General features: G+C 48.2%; 1 protein-coding gene across 4 annotated transcripts in view; it reads left to right on the top strand.

Annotated features, from left to right (window-relative positions):
• The window catches only part of PLPPR1 (phospholipid phosphatase related 1), a 142,540-nt gene that overhangs the window by 104,195 nt on the left and 17,225 nt on the right, over window positions 1–21,120 (top strand). For all 4 annotated transcript variants that reach the window (XM_074994656.1, XM_074994655.1, XM_074994657.1 and 1 more), the window contains one exon: window positions 13,145–13,277. In XM_074994656.1, coding sequence (XP_074850757.1) covers window positions 13,145–13,277 — 133 coding nt within the window. The remainder of the gene's footprint in view (window positions 1–13,144; window positions 13,278–21,120) is intronic.

Here is a 21,120-nt window from a genome sequence, read left to right as displayed (position 1 = left end):
TCATGAGGGCCAGGCAAAGTTGCTGTGGCATTTTAAATTTTGTTTCACTAGGCAAACATTTTGCTTTCACCCCAGATGTCAGTAACAGATGTTTCCTACCTCAGGGCCTCTCAGTGGGGATGTCTCTAATGTTTTCTGTCCGGGGCAGAGTAAATTTTGTTATGTGCACTGAAACATGTGTGGAGGTGCACCACCAACACAAACACATGCTACCGGGTGTGGGAGCTCCGCTAATCCGCTGGGCAGCACCTGAATCTCCTGGGCAGCCGCCCAAGTGCTCAGTTGACAGGGAACACTGCACCTCAGCTAATTTCCTTGGCCAAGAAGGGCTGAGTGGGGTCATTTTTCGAGCCCATCCCGGCTGGTCCTTGTTCAGTCACAGATTGTGACGTGCTTCAGCTGCCAGGAGCTGACCAGTGCTGCCTTTGTAGCACGTGCAGCTCCTGCCAGCGCGGGGAATGGAAAATCGGGCATGAAAGTCAAACTCGAAGATCTATTGCACCAGCCCTCTAAAGCCTTTTTGTCTCATTCAGCATATTCTGAGGTCTAGCACTGAGTTCTCTTCCCCCTCTGATCCCAAAACAAAGTGTGTCACATGCTGTTGTAACAGCCACCAGGCAGGTTTGAACCTGGGACCTCTGGAGCTTAGCGTAGGGCTCTCTAGTTTGAGCTAAAAGCTACTTGGCTCTCAGGTAAGGCTGCGGAGGAGACTCATTCTTTTTCTCAGTGTAAATGGTGTAGGTTTGTGGGTTACACTGTCTCGTGCCTTCAAACTTTTAACAGTTTAATCTGAGTCAGCTCAAGGTGTTTCGGAGACATCCTTACCCATTTCTTTACATGTCACTCTTTCCCCCCGGCACCCCTAATAACTCAAGCAACAGCCCTGCATTCCCTCTCCTAGCAGCTGTTTCTGTGCAGACCTTCCTTGCTCACCAATCATTAAAAGCATCATCTCGAATCGAGTCTCAGCAATTCCTGCCAGATTTCAGCCTCTCTGGATGGTCACCCATGTTCCTAACATGAAGGTCATTGTGCGTTGCCCTGCCTATGAAATTGCTCTGCATATATAGCCTTGTGGATGCTTACAGCCCTTGCAGGTACTGTAGCACAGGGAGGGATTTGAAAATCAGTGTAACCCACATGAGGTTCCGCCAGTGAAAGCGACCTGTCTCTTCCATTTAGGCTATTGTAATTGTATCCCTGATAATTGTATGCAAATTAGGTTTCCTTCTTCTAACACCAAACTCCTTCACGTAGAGGACTCCTCTGCAACACATGGGACGGATGATGTGCCAGGTAAAAGTTTTAGAAAGGGTCAGCTCTCCCATCAGTATCTGCCTAACTCTGCTCCCCACGAATGAGTCACGAACGAGCCTGCGCTCCTCGCGAGTGAATCCACAGCTCTGTACTCTGCTAGCAAGGCTAACCATTGTCAGCTCACACCAGGCCCATGGCAAGTGCATTAAAATCAAGGCTAATGTCAGTCCTTTTTTATAGGAACCGTCTTCACAAGTGAGATTATTGCTGCTCTTTTGTTACAAGGCAGTCTGCAGGATCATTTTATAAGAGCTGTCTGCGCTGGGGGAATGGGGTTAGTAGACACTACCTCACTTCAGATTAACCTATAAACCATGAACAACATGCTGCTTCAGGCTTACCAGACACGCTGCATGGGCTTGTAAGCAGAGTCCAAGTCAGAGTAATGGGTCAGTTTGGCTAAGAGGATTTATTACTGTGAATCTGATTTTCCCTTATTTTATCCCAGTGCCAGCACCACATGGCATGAGGGAAATAACGATTAACTCAGGTTCTGAGCATCACAAAGGAAGCAACAGGGGAGAGTTTGGTAAACCCACACGCCTACCACAGGGCATACAGCAGCCATGCATGCTTAGGTGCAGTCCCTCAATGCATGTTTGAACGTTCTTGTCCTAGTGCAGCTTTGAAGGGTTGCAGGATTTAAGGGGAGTTGGTTAGCAGATGACACTAAGCTGGGGGAGAGAGAGAAGTATTGGAGGGTAGGGGTAGGGTCCAGAGTGACCTAGACAAATTGGAGAATTGGGCTAAAAGAAATCTGATGAGGCTCATTAAGGACAAGTGCAGAGTCCTGCACTTGGGATGGAAGAATCCCAATCACTGTGACAGGCTGGGGACCGACTGGCTAAGTAGCTGTGCAGCAGAAAAGGACCTAGGGATTACAGTGGATGTGAAGCTGGATATGAGTCAACAGTGGGTCCTTGTAGCCAAGAAGGCTAATGGCATATTGGGGTGCATTAGGAGAAGCATTTCCAGCAGATTTAAAGAAGTTATTATTCCCTTATCATTTGGCACTAGTGAGGCCACATCTGGAGTATTGCATCCAGTTCTGCTGTCCCCCCACCCCCACCCCCCAGTATAGAAAGGATGTGGATGCATTGGAGAGGGCCCAGCGGAGGGCAACCAAAATGATTAGGGGGCTGGAGCACATAACCTACAAGGAGAATCTGAGGGATTTGTGCTTATTTAGTCCACAGAGAAGAGTGAGGGGTGATAGCAGCCTTCAACTTCCTGAAGGGAGCTCTAAAGAGGATGGAGAGAGGCTGTTCTCAGTGGTGATGGATGGCAGAACAAGAAACAATGGTCTCAAGTTGTAGTGGGGGAGGTCTAGGTTGGCTATTAGGAAAAACTATTTCACCAGGAGAGTGGTGGTGGAATGTCCATCCCTAGAGATTTTTTTTTTAAGTCCTGGCTTGACAAAATTGTGGTTGGGATGATTTAGTTAGGGTTGGTCTTGCTTTAGGCAGGGGGCTGGATGCAATGAGCTCCTGATTTCTCTTCCAGCCCTAGGGTTCTGTGATTCTATGCAATACAGGGCTTCTTGTGGAAGGGTTGGTTTCTTTGGGGGTTCTTTTGCAATCCACATTGGAATCAAATGGCTTACAGGGGGCAAGCAAAAGGCATGCATAAAACCAGGCACCTCCCCGAGCAAATCAAACGCTCGCCAGAAACACCTTTGTCATTGGGTAACATACCAGGAGTGCTTTTAGTTAGCTAGTCTGTTCAACATCAATGAAACTGCCCTGACTTGTGTGCTGGTTGAAACTCGCAGTGGCGCAAGGGGACCTGTCAAGCTATTTTCCAGACTTGGCTGAATGGTTAATCACTGGGCTTTTGTGTTACAAATGTCTTTTGATGTAATTACTGATGTAACCTTTTACTGTCTGATAATGGGAAATCCCTGCAAGGGGAAGAGCTTGCAGCTGATTGGATCACTGTTAAATAAATCTGATGAAGTGAGTCTGTGCTCATGAAAGCTCATGCTCAAAACTTTTCTATTAGTCTATAAGGTGCCACAGGACCCTTCGTTGCTGTTAAATAAAAGGCACGCATGCCAGTTTCAAATCTGGGAGATGCATTTTTCACCCCTTTGTGGGTAATTCAAAGGGCTTCGTCTTGCTGTGCTCATTTGTAATTCTGGACTCCAAGTGCAGTGAAATTAGCAGCTTGTCTGTAAAGCAGTGGAAAAGCAGTGAATGAAATGGCAATTCTCACCTAAGTGAGGACAGAGTGGCTCATTCTATTTCAAAGAAACTTGGCATTTATGTTCTGATTAAATAACTTGGCCTCCTCCTGATCATATATCTTCACCTCTCGGGTCTTTCTTTAGCTTTGTTGTAGAGAAATCGTTCCTGGGGTCACATTAGCAGTAATTTTGGTTCTTGTACATGCTGCCTGCAGTGATAGCTAGGTCCAAGAACATTGAAAAGCTCAACAAAGACATTGTCATCCAGTAGCAATCGGCCCTGTTCTGTTGACATCAGTGGAGCTGGACTGATTAACAGCACAGCCTGAGCCCTGTTGCTTGGGGCTCAAAAACAGGCAACACAGCTTTGCAGGGTTCCCTGTAGCATGGGGCTCTGGGTAGATGACCAGCCTGTCACCCTCCTAAGGCTGGCTCTGATTCTAGAGTAACATAGGGTGCTGGGATCATGTAGTACTTTTGGTTGTCTGAAGAGGGTTGCAAAGCAATGAAGTTTGAAAACCACTGGATTTCCTCAGTGTTAGGAAAAACTTTGTCGGTCTGAAGTAGGCTTCCAGTGGAGGATATGGAGTCCCTGGCATTAGAGGTTTTAAAAAACAGGTTGGGCAAACACCTGTCAAAGGTGGGCCAGGGTTACTCACTCCTGTCCCAGTGCACAGGGCTTCCTTCTTCACTGAGCCATGTCTTGAAGAAATTGCAGTGTACAAATTCGATAAGACCTTTGCTGTAGCTCCTTAAGTTTCCCTTGGGTATATCTGTCCTGGATTGAGGCTGGCATACGCAACAAACCTCGTTGCCAGCTCTGCCCACATATCTACACCAGCAACACCATTACAGGACCTAACCAGATCAGCCACACCATCGTGGGTTCATTCAGCTGCACATCTACCAATATAATTTATGCCATCATGTGCCAGCAATGCCCCTCTGCTATACACATCGGACAAACTGGACAGTCTCTACATAAAAGAATAAACGCACAAAAATCAGACAACAGAAATGGCAATATACAAAAACCCGTAGGAGAGCACTTCACTCTCCCGGACCACACAGTAGCAGACTTAAAAGTAGCTATCCTACAGCAAAGAAATTTCAGGACCAGACTCCAAAGAGAAATTTCTGAGCTACAATTCATCTGCAAATTCGATGCCCTCAGCTCTGGCTTAAACAAAGACTGCGAATGGCTGGCTAAATACAGAAGCAGCTTCCCCTCCCTTGGTGTTCACACCTCCAGATCAACTGCTGGTAGTAAGCCTCACCCTTGCTGACTGAGCTAACCTTGTTATCCCCACCCTTGCTCTGGCTTCTTTATACCTGGCCCTGCAGATTTCCAAGACCAGCATCTGATGAAGTGAGTTTGTGCTCACGAAAGCTCATGCTCAAAACTTTCTGTTAGTCTATAAGGTGCCACAGGACCCTTCGTTGCTGTTACAGGTCCAGACTAACACGGCTACCCCTCCGATATAGAGGTTGATGAGTCAGCTACAGCTGTGACTAACAGACTTGGGGTTTTTTTGGTCCGGACAGTAGTGGCTCATAGTTAGAATTCTAAGGTCCTAGGTTTGATCCCCGCTGCCCCTGACCTAGCCGGGGACATCACAGTGCATATCTGTACATCAGTTAGATGTCAGCATTCTTGATGCATGAGTAACAAAAAGATGGTTGGCTATTTGTCTGCCTTTCAAGACTAATCTCCAAACTATGGGATTGCCGTTTGGAGCTCCCTGGTCCAGCACACTTGGGACATGACCAGTCATGGACCAGGGAGTTTCCTGGACCAGAGAAGGGTCTATGCCATCCTCTCTGCTGCTGGACTCTGGACTTGGGGCTCCATTTCTGGCTGCTATGCTCCCTTCCTGATCATCAACCCTGGCCCCCAGCTCCAGCCACAGGTTTCTGGCCCCCGTCCTTGGGTAGGCCCTGGTAGGATTGCTGAGCTGTGACCCCAGCTGCTGGTCCAGCCCCCGGTTGGTGCTCAGGACACCAGCCTGAGTCTCTGGTCTGGCAACATCTAGGGTTCTGCTGTGCCATTTTTTTCCCCATGAGTGCTCCAACCCTGGAGCACCCACAGTGTCCCTGACAATGGTGTACCATGGATGTTGCTGGACCAGAGAGTCCCAAACTAGAGAGGTTCCACCTGTACCGTGATTGAGCCAAATGATCATTATAGCTTCTACTTACACTGACCTGTCCATTATAATTTGATTGTTTGTCAGAAGGAAAACTTGCTGAATTGAATGTTGCATTGCAATAGGAGATTTCAACCAGACCAGGCTTTTATAAGAAGTTGGACAGGTGTCCCTATCCTATACGTATAAACTCTAGTTTTCTGGGTGAGGGGGAAAAAGAAAAAAATATAGTGTTAATTTTTTTTTTTTAAAACTATCTTGAATGGATTGCCGAGGCCAAAAGAGAATGAGGATGGTGTTTCAGTGTAGTAATCAATCAAGCCAATCATTGAATGCAATGGTGTTCAAAGGTGCTCAAGCTAGGAAGAACCATTGTGCAGCTTTCCCCCTTAAACCTTGGCTCTATCTCAGCATTATTGGAAATTTGCTCCTTTTCAATGTCTGTTCTCTCCTTTGTTACAGCTGTATTATTATAGTGATTTATTCCTAGAAGAGAAGCCAGGAATATCCTGCATTGTATTGGCTGAGTCCTTCTCTGGCTGCTCGGCGGCAGCTGCTGAGGAAACCAAAAGGAAGCTAATTCAGCTCAGGGTTATTTTACTGTAACCCCTTCCAGATTTTCAGGAAGCAGTCCCTGACGCTCCCTGCAGCCTCCCTTTGCTCACACTTTTCTCCCAGCCCTTCCTCAGCTCACCTTTATCGTCACCTCTCCCTCCAGGTCCAGCTTGGTATGATAATTGGCTTAAAAATATCCCCCTATGTAAGTGACGATAATATGAACTGGAGACACAAACTGCCTTACAGTGCCTGGGTGGGAGTGATGGTTGCAGCTGGGCTCATGCACGGGCTGAGGTGAATGACGACACGAATGTGCCTGAGCATTTGAGCCACCAGGGCTGTGTCTACACTAGCTCCCTACTTCAAAGGGAGCGCGGTAAGTAGGGTGTCAGGAGAAGTACCGGTGGGTTAGCCATGGCTATACGCAAGCCGGCACTTCAAAGTCTAACACTTTGAAGTTGCTGTTGGGAGAGAATTAGCTTAATGAAGTGCTGCATATGCACCGCAGCACTTCATTAATTATCTCCCAACACCCTACTTACCATGCTCCCTTCGAAGCTGGGGGCTAGTCCAGACACAGCCAGGAAAAGCGCAAATGGTAGAAGTGTTTATTTGCTTTCATTCATCTTTCCTCCACATAAAGTTAAACCTGCTGCAGTCGTAACCCACACGCCTCCTGCCAATGATTCAGTGGCCTACGGAGCAGCACTTAGGGAACATACAGAGAGAATGAATGAGTCTCTCGTTCAGCATTAATTGAATGGCACGTGGCTTTTAGCTCAAGCGGTGGTGGCTCATGCACTTAGCTCCAGCGGTCCCAAGTTGGGTTCCGCCTGCCGGCATTATGCAATGACTTGGAAAAGGCCTCATGGTGTCTCTTTATGTGGCTGTGCTCAGGACAAGTCTGTTCCGGGGAAGGGAATTTTTCAAAGTTCTTGGGTGGTGGTTGCCAGGAATCTTGAAAATTGGTTGAGGTCAAGAACACTGTAACATTCAACAGGTTAAATCCTTCCCCTCCCTTTTCCTTGCTGATTTGCTCACAGCTTGCTGCACAGTCTGTGTCTTTCTCCTATGGGATGTGTTCCTCTGCCGTAAATTGATTGATGTACAGTAGACCCTTGATTTACGTGAGGGTTCCAGTCCCACGGACCCTTGCGTAACCTGAATTTCACATAAGTCAGGGTTGTTTTTTCCCTGGGCGGAACACACCTTCTGCAGCCAGGGAAGCACCAGGAGCATCTGGAGCAACTTTTCAAAGGTTAGTCCTGGGGTGGCAGGGGAGACAGTTGGGGAGGGTTAAGCCTGGTGATGGGTGTGAGCCATGAGAGCGGGGCAGGGGGATTAAGCCTGGAGTGGCTTAGGGCTTCAGGGGGACAGAGGCTGGAGCTCAGATGGAGCAGCTCCGGTTTGCGGGGGTGGGGGGCTGAACCAGGGCAAGGGGGCAGTTGAGCCACAGCCCTACTCAGGTGGTGAGCTGGGCCCCAGGGGGTTTGAACCGGGGCAGGAGGATGGAACTGGAGCTGTGCACATGGTGGGGGGGGATGTTTGAACTGGGGTGGGAGGATGGAATTGGAGGCGCGTGCGTGGTGGGGGGGCGTGTTTGAAGTAGAGCCGTGAGTGGAGGTGGTGACCAGAAGCTGTGCTTGGGCGGTGAGACAGCAGGGGGTTGTTTAGCCAGAGCTGCGCATGAGGGGTGGTGACCCAGAGCCAGGCATGGGGGAGTCGGGGGCAAGCCAGAGTCCTGTGGGGGTGGGGAGTGGGGCTGGGAGTGGAGGGGGAGGTTGAAGTTTAGCCGGGGCTGCGTGGGGCCAGGGGGGAGCAAGATTTTGAGTTGCAATTAACACGCATTTCGAGGGTTTACTGTACAGGTTGAACCTGTCTCATCCAGCACCCTCGGGACCTGACCAGTACCTGATAAGAGAATTGGCTGCACCATGGGAGGTCAATACTGTCTATCACATTACCAACACTCCCATTGCATACTGGGCTCTTAGAAGACATTTAGGGGCAAATTACAGCTAAGTAACAGCACAGACTACTGAGAGTCAGGACTAGCGGCTGAAAACAAACTTTATGGGGCCATGGGAAACTTGGCCACACCCATGGGAAGTGGTTATCCAGCGAACTAAAATACCAGACGAGAGTTGTGTTTCAGTCTGTGGTTCATTCTGCTCGTGGACTCTGGCAGTAAAAATGCAGCTGTACAAATTTCCCTGTATGCTAAAATCAGTCAGTGTTCTATGGCACTCCGCTGGTGAGGTGTAAGTTTCATTTATTTATTTACATATATGGAGATACACATCTCCAAGAGCTGGAAGGGACCTTGGGAGGTCAGTGAGTCCAGTCCCCTGCCCTTATGGCAGGACCAAGCACCACCCCTGTTTTTTTCCCCCTGATCCCTAAACAGCCCCCTCAGCGACTGAGCCCACAACCCTGTGTTTAGCAGGCCAGCACTCAAACCACTGAGCTATGCCTCCTCCTGTTTCAGCATCTCTTTGAATAGAAGGATGGGTAAGATGCTACTGCGAACCTTAGAGATCAGTATTCAGTTCCATACCCTGCCAGACTTCCTGTGGGACTTCAGGCAACTCTCTTTGTACCTCAGTTCCCTTTCTGTATTGTGAGGATTGCTGTGCTTCCCCGCCTCCCTGCGCCATTGTCAGGATGCTTATGTAAAAAGATTGCAAGGCTCTTAGATGCTGTGGTGATGGAGGGTATGTAGGTATCTGAGAGCTCTCCGATGCTGTGGGAATCTGGAGGGAGGCATTGTCCTATATTTTATCTTTGACTTTGTTTCTGGAGGGAACTAGCAAAGGATTTTTTTTTTCCAGAAACAGTCGTTATGAAAATTTTGAATTAGGGCTGAAATTCTAGTGGCAGATCTGCCCTTGGTGGAGCTCAGCTGACCTTCTGTCCTCTCTGCCTGAGTGGAAATCTTATTAATATCAGTATGGTATTTTGTGTCCAGCATAAACTGTATCCACCGACCACCACACACACACGTTGGCAGAGTCAAGTAACAGGATGACTGTGAGAAACAATAGCTCAGGGAGAGATGAAAGCAAGGGAGGGGAAGAGTGTGTTTTCAGCTGAAATTTGAAAAGAGGCGGAGATTAAGTGAGGTGGAGATAGAAAGAGAGATGCGCAGTACTCAGCACAATCCCTGCTGGGGGCCTCCAGGCACTCCCAGAATATTTAAATGTAATAACTTATCAAAAGCAGAGCAGAGAACCAGCACAGGTATTGTAGAATGCAGTCTTCCCTTGTAATTGCAGAGCCTTTTCAAACTGCAAGGATCCTCTCTTACAAACTGTAACATTCCATGGCATAAACTTACAAGACCTGCTGAGAATAGCTTCTGCTGTCTAAACTGTCAGATGTGATACTTTGCTATGACCAGTCAGTGCCAGTGTTCCCTGTAAGCTGAGCTCCTGGGCGGTCCCCCAGGAGAGTTTCAGATGCTGATCAGCAGAGCACCCACAACCAGCAGCGTTTGTTTTTATTGGTGGTGCACATTTGCCCATGCCTCAGTGCACATAACAAAATGTGTTACACTCTGGGATGGAAAAGGAAGGTGTGTTGGCCAGCGTTGGAGAACTGATTCAATTTTACATACGCATGTGCAGTGTTTCTTGAGTGCTTGTTCAAGCAAGGCAAACCGTGACAAACAGTGAGGGGATGCCTTGATAACAAGATCCCCCAAAAAGCAGAAGTATAAGAAAATGTGCGAAGCTTGTTGCAACAGCCAGCTATCACTGGGCATTCTGGCTCCTGGAAATAGACCCATAGCCCTCTCTCCACTGAATTTAGTGGTGTTACTCCAGAGTTACACCAGCGTAGGTAAGAAGTGTGTCAAGGCCAATGATTATCTAATACCAGCTTTGTTTCCTGTTGCGTACGTCACCACAGCCAGCACATTGTCAGTTCTTGCAGCGCTGAATTAAAGGCCCCACCTCCCCCAGTGCAATTTTCTTGTCAGCTCTACTGTTTAATTAAGTAGGAAGCTCTTGTGAAACAGCAGCTTTTGAGCCTGTTTTTTTTTCCCCCAGTGGAAGTAAGGTGCTTTATCCAGAAATGTACCATTTGCCAATCAAATATGGAACTGAATTCCATTTACAGTGGCTGGGTTCTGGTCGCACAGTGGGGGAACTGACTGATTTAATGGGGTCCTTAAGGGCGTGCGTAACTTCAAGCATGGGAGTACTCCTAGCAAAGTCAGCAGGACTCCAGAGATGCTTAGGGCTGTGCTTTTGCTCCAGTACTCTGCTAGTGTTCTCTAAAGTTTTACACCAGGGTGGAATAAATTTTACTATGTGCACCTCCAATAGAAACACGTGGCACCCATTATGGGTGGCTGTAGGTGCTCTGCTAATCAGCTGGGCGGCAGCTGAATCTCTCCTGGGCGGTTGCCCAAGCGCTCAGCTGACAGAGAACGCTGTACACTGCCATATCGCACTCTGTGTCAGAAACATCCAACCAGTTGCGCTGCTGAAAAACTGGTCGGAGAGAAGAATCCAAGCCCCTTGTTTCAAACCATTTTATGCTGCCTCCCAAAGACTACAAAACTGGGCCATGCTAATTTGATTGGCTCCGAAATCCAAGGGGCTGTGGAGATCTCATGTTCGACTGGTGTCGTAGATCTATTTTAAAAGGAGAAGTTCCATTTTGGTTCTTATTTTTGTGTTTAATGCATCACCATCTCCCCCTCCTTGTGCCTTGTCTTAAATTAGATTGGAAGCTATAGATGCTAGTGCAGGGGTGGTCAACCCATGGCTCGCCAGCTGCCTGCAGCTCTTTGCTCAAGGAAGTACGGAGCTGTGTGGCGTGACTGCTGACTGCCACCCTGCACACATGCCCTAGCGCCGGAGGGAGAACGTATGGCTGTAGGGGCAGCTCCTGTGAGACCCAGGCATTGGGTTAGAGTACAGGCCAGGGCTGGGGGTGCCTGGCTCTGGGGGAGGGGGAAGGCATGTATTATAAATTTTATATGTCTTTAATATCTAATAAATAAAATATATAATATGTATATAGACAGATAAAATAAATATATAATATGTGTCTTTTTGCACTCTGTCCCCAGCTATTTTTGGCTCTTAGTTTCAAACTGGGTGGCCACCTCTGACCTAGCTCAATGAGACCTCAATACTGACTGCAGCTTCCAGGGACTGCAGTAGCACAGATACTGGAAGGGAACGAATCACTTGTCACTTTCAATCTGGACTGGTGCTGTTGCCCTTTTGTTTTCTTCCACTCCAGCTACTGAATTGAACTATATTGAACTCTGTGCTAACTCTGAGAGCAGATAGAGCGCACCGGATAAAGACAGTTTTTTAATGCAGCTAAACATGATGGCAGTTCCCTCTCAAATTCTATTATCAGTGTGCATTTATAGCTCCGACCTCTCTAACCGTTAGCAGTTGGAGTGACGATGAGGCTGGGCATGCTTAGCTTGAATGCTTTTAACAGAGCAACAAGGATGCTCGCCCAGGTTAATGAGAATAGATTATTGTTGCGTTTGTAACAAGGTACGGTTGCAACTAGTAAAGGAGTCTAAGAATAGCCATTGGATATTTATAGGTACGCTCTGTATTTAGATTTTATTAACTATTTCTTGGGCATTCTTCTGATGTGTGTGTCTGCAGCCTTATGAGCTGAGTTAGATAGACTTGCTGTGGCTATATCCTTTTTATAAAGGTCATTTATAAGGTCATTTATAAAGGTCAGGCTGGCTCCTTTTTGTGTTCTGTGGTCTTATAATGGTCATATTACCACTGTCCTCAGTGGCAGCAGAGTTAGGCCAATGCCAAGAGCTTTTGAAAGCCCAGCCCAAGCTAAGCAAGTCCTAGTGACCCAATGTCAAATGAGTTCCCACTGAAGGGGTGTCCGAATCAATACATTGGTCCCCAGCCAGAAGTAACTTAGCATCCTATTGAAAGAGCATAGAGACTCCATTAACCACACACCCTAAAGGTGATCTCTCTCTCTCTCTCTCACTCTCCCTACCACTAATCTTTTCTGTCCTGGGGTTAAACAGAAGACTTCAGTCTCCAGGGCTGTCAATCTGAAACTTTTCACCAGTGATAAATCCAAACTAACACAATAATAATAATAATAATATCAGGAGATGACGAATTCTGTATGAACTCTCTTTAAAAAATAGAGGTCTGCAGGATCTGTTTATTTTGGTTCACCCTCCAAACCCAGTATAATTGAGTGGTTCTGAGGCTGCTCTAAGTTACGCTTGCTTGGCCTTTATTCACCCACTTCGTGCAAGCCAGCCAGACTGTCAAAAAGCCAGGAGGGGAGGCCATAGCACCATCTTTGTTCCAGCTTGAGGGTTCCTCTGAACTGTCAACCTAACCAGCCTTTCCAGTCTTGGTACATCTCCAGAGTGTGGGCCAGCACCTGGCCAGAAAACCGAGCTACGTTTTCCAATGTGGATGCCTCAGTTGCACCCGCGCGCACACAGACACACGCATGCGAACAAAACACTGTCAGCGTCCCATTTGCATCTGCAAATCCCTTGCATGGGTGTGAGTTGTTGCAATGGGATGTAAGGGTTACTTGGTTAGTTACATAAATTGGCATCAGGGAATAAACACGCCCCCAAGAAAGTCAGTCGGACAAAAGACGGCTTGGGGCCTTGTCTTTCCTTGGAAAGAAGATGCGTTCTTAGAGCTGAGGTAGAACCCTAGTGAAGGCAAGGCTGTGTGTAGTGTTCAGGTAAGGGTAAAGATCATGGGGGAGAATGTAACCTGCTAGGATTTCTTCTCCTGTTATTAAAAGGGCACCATTGCCAGGTGGTGTGACAGCCAGGTGTACCAATGCACCCTGGTGCTGACATATTGTCCAGCAGCCCAAGTCAGGCACCCCCCTTTGAACACACATCCTTACAAGTCGCAAACCTCCCTTTCTTTCTTTCCCCCTTCTGCTGCAGATTTTTATTGGCGAGATCTCCATGTACTTCATAAAGTCAACCCGAGAAACCCTCATTGTCCAGGAGAAAACTATCCTGACTGGAGAGTGCTGTTACCTGAATCCATTACTTCGAAGAATTATACGCTTCATAGGTAAGTGTCCATAGACGCAGTGCCTTTTGCCTCTGCTTGCGAAACCAGAAGAACGCCGACTTCTGACGCTCTACCGCACGACACTAATTCAGCTGTGAAATCTTTGCAGGCTCCTTCCACCTTAGAGGGATAGTCCCCCTCAGGACTTGAAGGTAATGTCAAAAATATGCCAAATAGTGCTGTCTACAGCAGGTTTATGTGCAAGTTTGCTATGCTGACTGCTTCCCCTGGACCAGGAAGCCTGTTAGGTCCATTAGATCCTATCTGAATAGTTCGATCAAGGATATTCCCTTGCAGATTATAATTGCTTACAGTTCGTAACTCAGCAGCTCCTCTCTTTGCCATTTTTTCTTTCCAAATATTAATTATCCTCAGAAGCACCGGGGTGTGATGCTCAGCTGAGCTGAGGCAAAAAAAGACAAAAAAAACCAGCACGGAGACCCCGAGGACAATAGCCCTCTCATTTTTCATTAGAGCCCTTATGGAGCTAATTGGGATGGAGCTGATGAAGGACACAATTTCCAAACACTTTGCAGGCTCTCTCTGGTGGCATTTCCCAGCAGCTGTGTTTAGTTCCCAAATTTTGCGTAATGTGAGAAGTTCATTTAGTTGCTCTTGCTGGGAATCATCCTGTCGTTATTTCAGAGTGGGAAGAAGAATGTGGTAGCTTGAGCATGGCAAAAGTGACTGAGGGCAACGTGGTCACACCCGAACCCCTTCCTCTCTTTCCTCTCTCCCTGCCACCTGGACTTCTTGCATGGCCTTGGGACTGGGCTGGTGAGCAGGGTTCCTGGTCCACTTCCCTCCCTCCTTGGAGCAGATGAGTGGGAAGTGAACATCGGGAGACAGAGAATGGGCACAGCCAGATCCACTATCCCTCCTCTTTGGTCAGAATAGATGCACCTATGCCCAGGGACATGAGGGGAAATCTTCATTTATGGCTGATGTAAGCTAGCAGTAAATCCAGTGCCCCCCCAGCAGAAGAGCAGGAAGAGCTGTGACTCAAAGAAGACACCAGAGTTCCCTTCAATTTTTTCCATTCATGAGCAGAATAAATTTTGTTATGTGCACCAAGGCACACAGGGATGTGCACCACCAATAGAAATACAGGCTGCCTCCTGTGGTTGGCTGTGGGCACTCTGCTAATCAGCTGGACAGCATCTGAATCTCTCCTGGGCATCCGCCCAAGTAGTCGTCTTACCAAAGAGGTTGGGGGAGACACCGCATGCACCCTGCTCAGAGCCAGGCCTAAAGTCATGGTCTAACCCAAAGGAAATGAGACATGGAACTTGGGCTGGGTTGCTGCCTCCCCCAGCTCTTTACTGTTTTGAATGGAAACAACAGGGGGAAGTGCTGGTGGTGAAGGGCTGCATTGTTGGCAGTTAGACGCCATCCTGCTTGGGAGGGTTGTGCTTCAGGACCATCTAAGCCCTCCTTGAGTGCTCCTTGTGAAGCTGCTCCCCCAGCTGCACCTGGTCTTCTCCACCCACTGATGCAGAACGGGCCCTGGGTCCAATGTTCCCTCCAAACTTTTCCAGACATATGTGGATTTTTCCATCCACATGTAGAATAAATTTTATTATGTGCACCAAGGCATATGTGAATGTGCACCACCTGTATAAACAAAAACCTAGCAGTGGGCATTCTGCTAATCAGGTGGGCAGCATTTGACTCTCCCCTGTGCAAGCTGCACAAGCACATACTTTCCCTGGGAAAACTGGTGTGGTCCCACTGCCTCTGCTGGTGCCTCCGGAGCACTTTGCAGCACAGGGGGCAAGCTGAAAGAGCAATCCTTACACAGTGATTGCTCTGGAGAGAGAGCATGGGCGGGAGTGGGGGTGGAAGAGACTCCTCCTACTTTCTCCCACTTCACAACGGGCAGGGCCAGGCTGACTCCCAGCATGGCATTCCTCAGATCAGTAATTCGCACATACCACCTGTAGAATAAAGGCTCGGGGAGCTTTCACTAAATATCAAACACCCTTGAACTTCAGCTAGTCCCTAGCTTACATTGATGGGGTGTAAACTGCCATTAACAGGAGTAGGGTGCTGAGTACTAGGAGCTGCCTGGCTGTCCTGGCATTCTCAATGTGTTACAATCAATCAATCAGTTAGCCTCGCCTGTGGGGCCAGCGCGACAGAAGCTCAGGGCAGTGAAGCTAAACACTTGCTGTGTCTCTTCTGTGCAGAGCCTTTGTTTTAATGAGCTTTCTTCCTGAGCATTTGCTGTAGCCATTGCTCATCTGGGAAAAAAGCGCAGCTGAATACAGTGAAGCCTGGGATTGCTGCAGAACACTAACCCCTCCACACAAATCGCTCTCGCCTTTGCAGGTTTGTTTGTGTTCCAGAGAGAAAGGAAGTTAACTTGGCTATAAATAGCATTCAGCACGGACCTTGTTATAAGCAAGGCCTTTGCTGTAGGCTGGGGAGACGGTGGTCTCTCCCATGCCACATCTGGATAGCTTCCTGGGGTGGAAGATTTCTGGACAGCTGCATAGCGGGCAGATTTGGCCTGGCCTTCTCACCGTCATGACAGAGGGTTGCACCCAAGTTGAGTGGCATTGTAACTTCTTACTCTAAGTTACAAAGCTGCTCACTTACATTGGGCCTTGCAGCCCCTTCCTTAGAGCAAGAGAGCTGCCAGGCCAAATCTGCCCCCTACACTGCACAAGGACAGAGCAGCAGACTGTCAAGTGGAGTCTGGTAGACGGCTCACTGGCTGGACGAGATGCAGCACTGCTGGACACGGCACAAGCCAGGCCCTGTCCCAGGCCAGCCATCCATAAAAAACACGTGCACACAGCCGACTTTGGCCCTTCACTCTCCCCACAAGATGGAGCCGGCCCACAACCCCCCGTGAGCAGTCCCGAGCTCAGTGTGGAGTCAGAAGCAGATATGCTGATCCAGCTCCCCGCTTCTTCCAATTGTTTCTAAAATACCCCTCTGGTTTAACATGAGGGTTCTTTTCCCCCCAGGTTGGAGGGAGACCTTTTTAAGGAGCATCCTGTATCCCCTGCAAAATGCAAGAGCTGGGTGTATTTGGAAAATGGGATCCCCCCCCAAAAAAAAATCATGACATGTTTTTCCAGAATTTCACTTTTTCCATGGAAGTTCCAAATTCTGTTGAAAAATTACATTACATCCAGCTCTATGAAGGGCCAGATACCGAGTGGTGGTAGCCCCTGGTAACTAAATACTAGTTATTTGTTTAAACAAAGACAGGCAGCTGGTGAACTATATCAATGGGGACAGACTATTCAATTGTTCGCACCCCAGCTTCTATTTAGGGTGTTTGTCCCATCCCATGGAGAGAGAGAGCCTCCCGCTAGCTTAAGAGTCCAAACCATTCATCTCCTAAAGCAGACTGGTGTCCCATTGCTTTTCCAGCCATTCATTCAGGCCCTGAGTTCTGTTGGAACCTTTCCCTCATCAGCTGGTGCAAAAGGATGCAGCCCCATGAAATGCAAGGGAGCACCGCTGGGTTACGCCAGCTGAGGTTCTAACCTTGGGATGAGCAGCCTGGACATAGTTCACCAGGGTTAGCCCTTGGTGGGTCTCCAGAGGTTTGTTTACCTGAGCATCCACAGACTGCTGCTCACAGCTCCTGTTCACCATTCCCGGCCAATGGGAGCTGTGGGAAGCAGTGGCCTGGCCCACGCTGCTTCCCACAACTCCCATTGGCTGAGAATGGTGAACAGTGGCCAATGGGAGTTAAGAGCAGCCACACTTGTGGGCAATCAAGTAAACAAAGCATCTGGCGGCCTGCCAGGTTCTAAGCCCGCAAGTTGCATTGCACGCTCCTGTTCTAGCCAAATACCCAGTAATAATATTTGCAGCCCCTTCATGATGAATTTGTTCATTATCCTTGTTGCTTCAGTCTCCAGCACTGCTCCAGTGAATTTCCAAGGGTGCTGTTCCCCTCAGCTTGACTGGAATATGGGCACTGTGTTGGATGTTTCCTGGTGAGAGCTGGATGCTCTCAAGTTCTAGCAATGCCAGCTGTGAATTTTGTTATTCACTGGACTAACTGGTACAGGGGCTTTATGCAGGGGCAGTGCAGAGATCTTGGGGACATAACAGTCCACCCTCCACCAGTCCAGAGACAGGTTCTGCTGCACAGACAAGCTTCTGTTCCAGTACACAGAATGATAGTAGAAGCCCCTATGCAGTGGGTTCAAAGGATGTAGGGGTCAGGCAATGTGCATAAAATCAGACCAGCAAATACCATCACCTTGGTCACCACCATTAGGGTTTTCTGGAGTGTGTGGTCTCAGCACAGAGAGATGGCAAGTTTGATTATCTTTGGTTGTGTGAAAATTCTAAAGGTGAAAGTAAAGATGTGAGCCTTTTTCTCAGGAAACGCTTACATTTAAGACTATTGATGGCAGAAAACAATACAGAAGATAGTACCAAAAAAAGCCCTTCCAATTAGTTGTCCAAAGCTTTGCTGTTTGTTGCCTTTGACATAGTTCTCAGTACTGTGCTCTCTATATTAGGAGAGAGAAATGTCAGTCATCAGAAGAGATTACTACACATGGCTGCACATAAGTAAACAAGACAGAATTAAAATGCTCACATATACAGGATGAAGCTCTCTATTCTGTCTGTCTCTCGTCTGGAAACATCTGTCTGGCATGAGTTTAGTTAGCTGGATGACCACTTATCATGGGTGTGGCCAAGTTTCCCCTGGTCCCATAAGGTTTGTTTACAGCCACCAGTCTTGGCTCTCAGTGTTCTGTGCTGTTGTTTATCTCTAATTTACCCCAGATATCTCCTCAGAGCCCAGTAAGCAGGAGAAGTGTTGGTAATGCAACAGACAGTATTGAGCTCCCAAGGTTCAGCAAATTCTCTCATATGGCACCAGTTAGGTCCCGAGGCTGCTGGACTAGAGAGGTTCAATCTGTAATGTGTGTGACTGGGCAAAGCACAGAGTAAAACCAACGATGAACGATGAATCCACCAGCATCTGTTGGATACTCTGAATGTCAGATGTAGTGTAGAAAGAAGAGATGGCATGTGGGTAGGGTAAAAGATAAGCTACATACCGTAATACAGGGTAAGAGGGAGAACATTTAAAATCCTTGAAGTTCATTCTGGGAGCTGGTGAGAACGGCCCACTGTGCACTGACGCTTGCCCAAGCACATATGCGACCCAATGATTTCACTGAGCGCATAAAAATACTAGCTGCAGTGTGGCTGCTGCCCTGCAGCAGTGGCTCAGCATTCAGCTGAGAGTTTTGTAGTTCATATCACAGCCAGTTGTACAAGCAGCAGGGCCAGGGCTGAGACATGCTACGCAGCATTTAAGGCGGATGCTGTTTGGAAGGGGATCCTCAGCTGCTATGCATTGGCATCGCTCTACTGAAGCCAACCTTACGCTCTCAGATGAGTCAACCTCATCTGCAAGGCTAGGGAGACAAAGATTGAAATTCCAGTGATTCATTTAGCCTAATCCGTGCGTGAAGCAGTCTTTAATCTTGAGGTGAAGGTGAGCATTTCAACCGCATGCCGTTGATGACTGCAATCCTTTGTTACGCATCAGTGTTCCTGTTTACGGAGGCACGTAGGGTGGTAGTCTATCTGTTGTGTGGCAACTTTTTCCCACTACGGATGGCTAATTCATCACAAGACCTCTCTGATGTGGGATTCACTCCAGGATCTGTTCTGTCAACCTTCCCATCAAAGCGAGTGCAACAAGGGTCAGAGTACCATCAGAATACAGGTCACACTCATTCCTACACTATGCCTGTTGGCTGAGTTCTCCCCTTGCAAGTGTTTAGCTAAGATGAACTGGGGTGAGAATGAGCTTGTAGGTGGAGGACAACATCTAGCAAGTGTGGCTGGAATGGTGCTTGTCCGTAGTACTGAGGGGCTGTGTCTACACGACCACCCTCCTTTGAAGGAAGGATGGTAATTAGGCTGTTGGGAGTTTACTAAGGAAGTGCTGCCGTGCTTAGGCAGCACTCATTAAGCAAATTCCCCCCCGTGGCAACTTGGAAGTTTTAAACTTCAGAGTACTGGCACACGTCTAGCCACGGCTCACCCGCCAGTACTCGAAGTGCCGGGGCAACTTCCAAGTCCCCTTACTCCTCAAAATTTTGGGGAGTTTAAAACTTCAAAGTTGCCATGGGGGCAGGAATTTGCTTAATAAAGTGCTGCCTAAGCACGGCAGCACTTCCTTAGTAAACTCCCCAAACCCTAATTACCACCTCTCCTTCGAAGGAAAGTGGCAGTGTAAAGACAGCCAGGGGGTTTGTCAGCTCGTTGTCCAACAGGCTCTGCTTGGAGGTGCTTTTGAATCTCTGTTTGTGCCTGGATTCCCAGGGATGGTGATTGTGGGTTCTAGATCACTGGTTTTCAACAAGGCGTACATATGCCCCTGGGGTGTTCAGAGGTCTTTCGGGGGGGTGCAACAACACAATTAGGTCGTTGTTTTTCAACTTGGGCTCCAAAATGTCTGAACCGTTCTATTTGAAACTTCCCCTAAAAATCTCGTCCATAGGCAGCCGCCTGCTGTGGAAAATTACAGCCCACACACCTTAATTCGGCAAAGACATAAGCAACTGAAAACAAGGCCTTTATCGTGGAAGCTGACAGATAACTTGAACTATAAGGGCGTGAAGTTAGGAAATCTCACCATGAAGGCTGCCCGTGCAGCCAGAACGTTAGACATCTAAACGCTAAATCTCTCTCTGTCACTCACACACACCCTCTCTAGGTTCAAGAGGTCCTAAGTCAATGGAGCGCAATGAGTTTTTGGTTAGTTTATATACAGTGGCCAGAGCCTCACTGTATGTGGCTTGAAACCATACTGACTCTGGCTGGCAGGGTGAGTAATATGTGTGTGCCAGTATCTTGCACTCTATTGGAGTTTCTAATTCATGTGATTAAGGTATCGACCGGCTGCCAAGCAAACAGCCTGCTGCTCAGACCTTTTGAAATGCAACACAAGATATGGATTTGTTGCCAACAGCTTGTATTTTATGACTGCCTGATTTGTGCAAATTTGTGGCCTCGGCTTCCACTAACAGCTGAATTTAAACGCAGTGACACCTAACACTGGGCTGCTGAATAATGAAATTAAGGCTTTATTTCAACACGTGAAGCTTTACAGGGCTTAGCAGCTTGTTGGGTTTGTTATGATAGGAAAGATCTAAACCAGAGAGTTGCTGGACTTAGTTCGCCGTACAGCTGCAGAGTATTTCACGCAGCTTTAGCTGGTGGCTTTTCTTGACTCCACCGCTCTGAAGCTCATGAAGCAAGACATGTCCTGCTAGCAACCTATTAGCACTTAACCGGGTTAAGACTAGAGATGTCTCATCCATAGGATGAAGTGGGGCAGCATCCCAAAGCCCTGCACTTTTGGGGACCATGTGATGGCCACCCTAGATGTCCTATGGACTAGAGGGGGGAAGATTACCTGGGGCCGGGGCTTGCACACCGTAGCGGTAGCAGCAGCAGGGAGTATTTTCCTCTCCACACTCGCTACATGGGCAACAGGTGCACCATCCTCCCGGCCCACTGTGCTTAGCTTCTCTGCAGCAAGCCAGGAAGGCAGCAGAGTAGAGCAGGTTGCATAATCCCCAGCCCTGCTGCCAGGGGAGGAGATAAGGGAGCTGTGCCCTGTGCTTACCACCTGGGGCACTGGTGGGGGATTGCACCAGACCCCACTCCTGCTCTGGGACAACCCTGGTTAAAACTGAATTTGCATGCACCATCTCCCATCTCGCCAAGGCTTCCCAGCTGGCTGCCTCCTGCCGCATGGTTCTTCCCTGCAGCTCACTGCTCTGTGGTTCCAGGTCTGCAGGCCCAAGCTAGTCTTGAAGCCAGAGTCTGATTGCTC

This window comes from Carettochelys insculpta, chromosome 5 (genome assembly GCF_033958435.1).
Source record: "Carettochelys insculpta isolate YL-2023 chromosome 5, ASM3395843v1, whole genome shotgun sequence".
NCBI lineage: Eukaryota > Metazoa > Chordata > Testudines > Carettochelyidae > Carettochelys > Carettochelys insculpta.
The sequence above is the reverse complement of the archived record's forward strand: the minus strand, read 5'-3'. Positions and strand labels throughout refer to the sequence as shown.